The sequence below is a fragment of the Lepidochelys kempii genome, unplaced genomic scaffold (genome assembly GCF_965140265.1).
Source record: "Lepidochelys kempii isolate rLepKem1 unplaced genomic scaffold, rLepKem1.hap2 scaffold_54, whole genome shotgun sequence".
Lineage (NCBI taxonomy): Eukaryota > Metazoa > Chordata > Testudines > Cheloniidae > Lepidochelys > Lepidochelys kempii.
In genome coordinates, this window is record NW_027333639.1 from 449,715 (window position 1) to 457,194 (window position 7,480).

Below are 7,480 nucleotides of genomic sequence, written 5' to 3' on the forward strand. Positions count from 1 at the left end.
CGCCCTCAGAGATGTTTCAATAAGCTTCTTTCACAGACTAGACTCCATCCTAGTCTGGGCCCAATCCTTTCCCCTGGTACAGTCCTTGTTCCAGCTCAGGTAGTAACTCGGGGATTTTTCATGACTGGCAGCCCCCTTTGTTCTGTTCCACCCCCTTTTATAGCTTTGGCACAAGGCAAGAATCCTTTGTCTCTCTCTGGGTCCCCCCCGTCCTCTAAATGGAAAAGCACCAGGTTTAAGATAGATTCCGGTACCAGGTGACATGGTCACATGTTCTGTGAGACTTCATTACTCACTGGCTGGCAACCACATACACAGGAAGGCGTACAAGTAAATAAACCATTTACAACCAATTGTCCCAGTCAGTGGGAGCCATCAAGACTCTAAGCCACCATTAATGGCCCACACTTTGCATAGTTACAATAGGACTTCAGAGTAATACTTCATATTTCTAGTTTCGGATACAAGAATGATACATACATACACATAGAGTGAACACACTCAGTAAATTATAAGCTTTGTAATGAAAACTTACAAGAGACCTTTTGCATAAAGCATATTGCAGTTACATTATATTCACACTCACAAGCAATTTTCATAAACATATGGAGTGCAACGTCACAACCACCCCCACAGCTCCTATTGGCCGCAGTTCCCAGCCAATGGGAGCTGCAGAGTCGGCACTCAGGGCAGAGGCAGCCTGTGGAGACTCCCCTCCCAGGGGCCGCCGGCCGCTTCTGGGAATGGCGTGCAGCGAGGGCAGGCAGGAAGCCTGCCTTAGCCGTGCTGTGCTGCTGGCACTGGCCGCAGGCCCTGGGCCCTTTTACATTGCCTGGGCCCCTGGGCAATTGCCCCCTTTGCCCGCCCTGTCGGCAGGCCTGACCACCTGGCATCCACCTCTTCCTTTTCCCCCTCTGATCCCATGTCTCCCACCCTCCCGTCGCCCCCATCAGCACCCCTGTGCCTGCCACTGCCCTCACCCCAGATGCCCACCCCACCCCTCATCCTCATATGCTCTCCTGGCTCCCACCCTTCTCATCCCCATCCCTCCCCTCGCCCACCTGTGCCCACCCCTCTTCTAGCCTCATTCTGATCCCCTTTGCCCCTCTGGAGTCCTCCCATCTACTCACCCTTCCCTCTGCCCCACTGGTGCCAGCCCCTCCCCCTGCCCTCCTTTTGTCTGCCCCCTGCTCAACCCCCCTCAATCTCCATGGCACCTGCCCCTCCCTTTGCTCCCTTCCTTCCTGCTGCCCACCCCCTATTCCCCACTGGCTCCCCTCCCCTCTGCCCCAGCACCCACTCCTGCCCTCCCCCGTTTCCCTCCTTTTGTCTGCCCCTTCCTTTCCCTCCCCTTTTGTCCCCCTGGCACCTGCCCCACCCCCTGCCCCTTTGGCACCCACCCCTTCCCTTGTCCCCTCTACTCCCTCATGCATTGCCCTCCCCTTACCCCTTGTTGGCCCTGGTGCCTGCCCCATCCCACACACCACCACTGTCCCCCCAGTGTCCACCTCTCCCCCAGTGCCTGCCTCTTCCTTCTCCCACACTGACGCCCTCCCCTCCTCTTGCCCCCTGGCACAAGCGCCTTCCCTCACCCCCTGTGCTCTGGGTCCTGCTCCTCCCCTCGTGTTCCCTCGCCCCGCACGGTGCCCACACCTCCCTTCACACCCCTCTGTCCTTCTAGGGCCTGCCCTTTTCCACACTCCTCTCTCTGCCCCCCTTGTGCTCACCTGTTCCCTCACTCCCCAATCTGCCCCCCTGCCCTCCTTGCATCTGCCCCTCTGCTTAACCCCCTGCAACCCTCCTGGGGTCTGCCCCTTCCCACCATCTCCCTCTTGGTGCCCGCCCCTCCCCTCACTCCCCCCATTCCCCTCTGATGCCTGCCCCACCCCTCACAGCCTTTGTTCCCTGGTCACCTGCACCTTCCCCTGTCCCCTCCTTTGCCCACCTCATGCCTGCCCTCACTCCACATGCCTCACCTTTGGCCTCCTGGTGCCCACCCCTCCCTTCTTTTCCCCTAGGCACCAGCCCCTCTCCTCACCCACCCTCTACCCCCTGGTGCCTGCCCCTCCTCTTCTCCCTAAGCTCCTTGGCACCGGCCCCTCCCATCACCCCACTCTGTCCCCTTGACACCTGCTCCTCTCCTCACCCTCCTCTGCCCTCCAGTGACTGCCCCTGCCCTAGCCACCTCCTCATGCCTGACTAATCTAATCGCCTTTTATGATGAGATTACTGGTTCTGTGGAGGAAGGGAAAGCAGTGGATGTATTGTTTCTTGACTTTAGCAAAGCTTTTAACACGGTCTCCCACAGTATTCTTGTCAGCAAGTTAAGGAAGTATGGGCTGGATGAATGCACTATAAGGTGGGTAGAAAGCTGGCTAAATTGTCGGGCTCAACGGGTAGTGATCAATGGCTCCATGTCTAGTTGGCAGCCGGTATCAAGTGGAGTGCCCCAAGGGTTGGTCCTGGGGCCGGTTTTGTTCAATATCTTCATAAATGATCTGGAGGATGGTGTGGATTGCACTCTCAGCAAATTTGCGGATGATACTAAACTGGGAGGAGTGGTAGATACGCTGGAGGGGAGGGATAGGATACAGAAGGACCTAGACAAATTGGAGGATTGGGGCAAAAGAAATCTGATGAGGTTCAATAAGGATAAGTGCAGGGTCCTGCACTTAGGACGGAAGAACCCAATGCACAGCTACAGACTAGGGACCGAATGGCTAGGCAGCAGTTCTGCGGAAAAGGACCTAGGGGTGACAGTGGACGAGAAGCTGGATATGAGTCAGCAGTGTGCCCTTGTTGCCAAGAAGGCCAATGGCATTTTGGGATGTATAAGTAGGGGCATAGTGAGCAGATCGAGGGACGTGATCATTCCCCTCTATTTGACATTGGTGAGGCCTCATCTGGAGTACTGTTTCCAGTTTTGGGCCCCACGCTACAAGAAGGATGTGGATAAATTGGAGAGAGTCCAGCGAAGGGCAACAAAAATGATTAGGGGACTGGAACACATGACTTATGAGGAGAGGCTGAGGGAGCTGGGATTGTTTAGCCTGCAGAAGAGAAGAATGAGGGGGGATTTGATAGCTGCTTTCAACTACCTGAAAGCGGGTTCCAAAGAGGATGGATCTAGACTGTTCTCAATGGTAGCAGATGACAGAACGAGGAGTAATGGTCTCAAGTTGCAGTGGGGGAGGTTTAGATTGGATATTAGGAAAAACTTTTTCACTAAGAGGGTGGTGAAACACTGGAATGCGTTACCTAGGGAGGTGGTAGAATCTCCTTCCTTAGAGGTTTTTAAGGTCAGGCTTGACAAAGCCCTGGCTGGGATGATTTAACTGGGAACTGGTCCTGCTTCTAGCAGGGGATTGGATTAGATGACCTTCTGGGGTCCCTTCCAACCCTGATATTCTATGATTCTATGATTCTCCCCCAGGTTCCTGCCTCACACTGTCCCCCTGGTGCCTGCCCCATTCCTCATCCCCCCCATCCCTGGCACCTGACCCTCTCCTCAGCTCCCATCTGCCCCTCAGGAGTCCACCCCTCTCCTCATTTCCCCTGCCCCTTGGAGCCCCCCCCCCCGTTCCCTTACACCCCTTTGCGCCCGGATGCCTGCTCCTTCCTTTGCTTTCTGTGCCCCCTGGGGTTTGCCCCCTTCTTCTTGGTGCCCACCCTTCCCCTCATCCTGAAACCTGCCCTTCCCTTCCCGCCCCCCGTACTCCTGGTGCCTGCTCCTTCCCTTGCCCCCCATTGCTCTTGTGCCTACCCCTCCCCTTACCCGTCTCTGCCTCTCCCCTTTCCTCTCCCAGCATCAGCCTGGCCCCTCCCTGTCACTCTGTTGCCCTTCCCTCCCCCACCCCCACTGATGCCTCCCCCCCACACCTTCCTCTTGTTGTTCCCCGCAAGTTCACTCTCATGAGCAGACAGGGCTCTGAGTCCCCTTAAAGGGCAACGACCCCCCAGCACAGCGATTAGCCTGGATGCAGGTTAATTTCCCTTTGATCCCAGTGACCTGCCCCCGGCCCTGACTCTGTGACTCTCTCCCCAGTGGACATGACTCTGGATCCAGACACGGCAAATCCCTGGCTCGTCCTGTCTGAGGATCGGAAACGTGCGAGATACGGAGACACACGCCAGGATCTGCCCGACAACCCTGAGAGATTTGATCCTTTTCCCTGTGTCCTGGGCACTGAGCGGTTCATGGGCGGGAGGCATTACTGGGAGGTGGAGGTGGGAGACAAGACTAGATGGACTCTGGGGGTTTGTAGGGAATCTTTGAACAGGAAGGTCACACCCACACCTGGGAATGGATGCTGGGTCATGTGGCTGAGGGGTGGGGAATACAAGGCTGGCACCTCCACCTCTCCCCCCATCCCCGTGAGCGTCCGGCCCGGCCGGGTGGGGATTTTCCTGGACTATGAGGCGGGCGAGGTCTCGTTTTACAATGTGACTGACGGGTCCCATCTCTTCACTTTCACTGGCACCTTCTCCGGGACGCTCCGCCCTTATTTATATCCTGGTCACAAAGCTGGGGGTACAAATGTGGCTCCGCTGATAATCTGCCCGGTCCCAGCTCAGGTCGGAGGGAATCTCTGTCCCTGACAGTGACCCCTGCAGCAGAGACTCGCCCCTCCCAGCGCTGCTGCTCTTCCCCCCCACCCCCACCCCCCACCCCCAGTAGTGGAGGCCAGTTACTGATGGCAACTGGACTTTTTGTGCTGACTGGACACTGCCAGTTTCCCTTTTCAACTGGAGGTTCCAGTCGAAAACCGGACACCTGGCAACTCCTAGCCCTCATCTTTCCCCGTCCCCTGCCCCAGAGGTAGCAGATGGGGGTGGATGGGGTCATTCACTCCTGTCAGAATTTTCTACCCCTTGTGAAATCTCAGTGTAAAATATGAAACAAAAAAGATTATTCTAATTTAGAAAATATTATTGTAACAAGGTGTAAATACAAGATTATTTTAATTTACATTTCAACAGTATTTCAAAAACAAGCATCTAAACATATTTTTGGGAATGGAATTATTTACATTTATTTTTTGATTCCTCCCTCAAATCTATATTGAAGTTTAACTTCTCTAAATAACATCATTTGTATTTCAACTGTGGAATTTCAAAAAATCCAAAATATTTATCTTAACAAAATAAACTATTAAATTGTCAGACTGGGTGGTTCAGTTACAATGTACGTGTGTCAAAAACATCACAGCTACACACATGTGCAGCTGCTCTGTCTCTCCCCCTCTCTTTATTGTGTTGACTGGTTCTCTCTGGAAGGCAGGGCACATACACCCACCCCCTGCACTACATCTTTGAAAATTAATAGGTGAAAAAATGATAGAATTAATTAAGCAATATATTTAAGTTAACTCACACACGATTATATAATATTCTTTGAAGTTCTGTCAGCATTAATTCATGTCATTTTTAAATTTGTAGCTACATATAATCGGTAATCAAGATATGATCCTTCCTTTCTTTTTCTTACATCAATAAACAAAACACAGTCCCCAACCTCAAATGTTCTCTTGCTGTATACAGAAATCTCTTCTACAATCTCAATTTTTTTGTTTTATTTTTCTTTAGAAATATTATTTGCAAGCAATGTACTGTCAGTGTCCACTATTGTTTTCAATGTATGGCTGGGCTTTTCATGTTCTTGGTTATAAGGACACAACGAATGTAGTTTGGTAAAGAAATAGAGAAGAGGTTGTATTCCTTCACTGAATCATCACAAATTAACTTAATTGTATTGAAGACGCTGGCACTTAATGACACATAACATGAAATCTGGTGAAGCTTTATTGGGAAACCTTTCTTCTCGGCCACAAATCAGTCAAAAGGGTGATATTTTTGTTGTCATGTGAGGTTTAGAGTACAAAGAAAATAAAGTTGCTCCAGGAAATTCATCACAATTCCTCTGCGTTCTGGCCACCACCTTCTGGAATGCTCTGTAAAAATAGTGACCGATTGGTCTAATTCCTTGAAATTAGCGATTGAACCTAATTTCTGGAAGAGCTGGCTGAGTGGAGTGTGAGGGGAGGCACATCACACGGCATTTCTAGGACTACTTTTTGTTTTAAACGTGATGCATTATGAACATTTTCAATGTCATAATTCAGTTTTGAAGATTTATTCACAATATGCCATTCATGGCACTGTGCCCTAAATTTACCTTGATTATTTGAAAATAGATACCCTAAATTATCTTTTGATGGATTCATTTGTGTTTTTATCCAGTCTGCTGGTATCTAGGTGGCATGGGCTGCGGAAGCTATGTGTTTTTCCTCGTTTTTAACAGTGGGAAATTTTAATCTAAAAATAGATAATTTTTCCCTAAAATTTCCTTCAGAAATATCTGCATTCCTTTCCCTATTTCTCACTAAATTATGTGTAATTACTGTGGTTTCTTATCCAATCTTATTGTGTTAGTACATGGGAAAATATGTTGGCAAATAGGTTAATATACAACATGGTTTTCACTATCTGACAAGACATACAAATGTGTCGTCACTCACAATTTACAGCATGAAGTGTCATGAAGAGATTGCAGGCAATGTTCATTTTTAATTTTCTAACTATAAATGGGCTCCCCCATCAGTTCCTGCAACTCCTGGCTGGCAGACCTCTGTGTGAATTAAGCAGCCTCCAGTCTGCCAGGGAACCTCCACCAAGTGTCTTTATTACTTTTTATGGTGCATCACACCATAGCAGCAGTTATGAGGAGCCCCCTTCCTGCTCCCTGATTCAGGCTTTTATCCTGGTGCTTTCTTCTCAGCGCTGAGCTAGTGACCTCATCAGGCTCCCTACAGGTGCAAGTGATCCCCTCTGCCCTTCCGAACCCAAACTACTCAGTCCCTCCTACTCTAACTGCACCCGGTGCCCTGGGTGTTCTCAGTGACCAGGGCGCTGGCTTCCAAAGGGCTCAGTTTGTAGCTAACAGCCGCCTGTCACATGGTCATTACTTTGTAATTGACCGTAAAGTGAAAATAACACCAGATGTAAACTGTTACCTCATTATTTAATTCAGAACCCAGATCTGCCAGTATCTGCTCTGGACAGCCATGTTGATATATAATTTTACATGTCTTCTTCTCCACCTCATGTGCTGTCATAGTTCCAAGTGGAAAAATTCTTCTACCTATTTTGAACACTGGACACTGCAAGCCTATATAAGTTTGTCAGTTTAACAAAGAAATTGATATGTACCAGGCTTGTTATCTCAAGGGGAGTCTCTGACACACTTCAAACCAAATGCACTGCTTCAGGTAGAATAAACAAACAGATTTATTAACTATAAAGATAGATTTTAAGTGATTATAAGTCAAAGCATAACAAGTCAGAGTGGTTACCAAAAGAAAAGAAAATATAAGCATGCAGTCTAACCTCTCAACCCTATTAGACTGGGCAACAACTAGAGTAAGCAATTTTTCTCACTCCACTGGATATTGCAGTCCCTAATACACAGGTTTGTTCCTTA

General features: G+C 49.7%; 1 protein-coding gene across 2 annotated transcripts in view; it reads left to right on the forward strand.

Annotated features, from left to right (window-relative positions):
- The window catches only part of LOC140904643 (butyrophilin subfamily 1 member A1-like), a 46,418-nt gene extending 41,030 nt beyond the window's left edge, over positions 1 to 5,388 (forward strand). The window contains exon 9 of one of the 2 annotated variants that reach the window (XM_073327075.1): positions 4,046 to 5,388. In XM_073327075.1, the coding sequence (XP_073183176.1) occupies positions 4,046 to 4,599 (554 nt within the window). In that variant the 3' untranslated portion in view covers positions 4,600 to 5,388. The remainder of the gene's footprint in view (positions 1 to 4,045) is intronic. The other variant, XM_073327074.1, reaches the window with a different exon arrangement.
- The last annotated feature ends 2,092 nt before the right edge of the window (positions 5,389 to 7,480 follow it).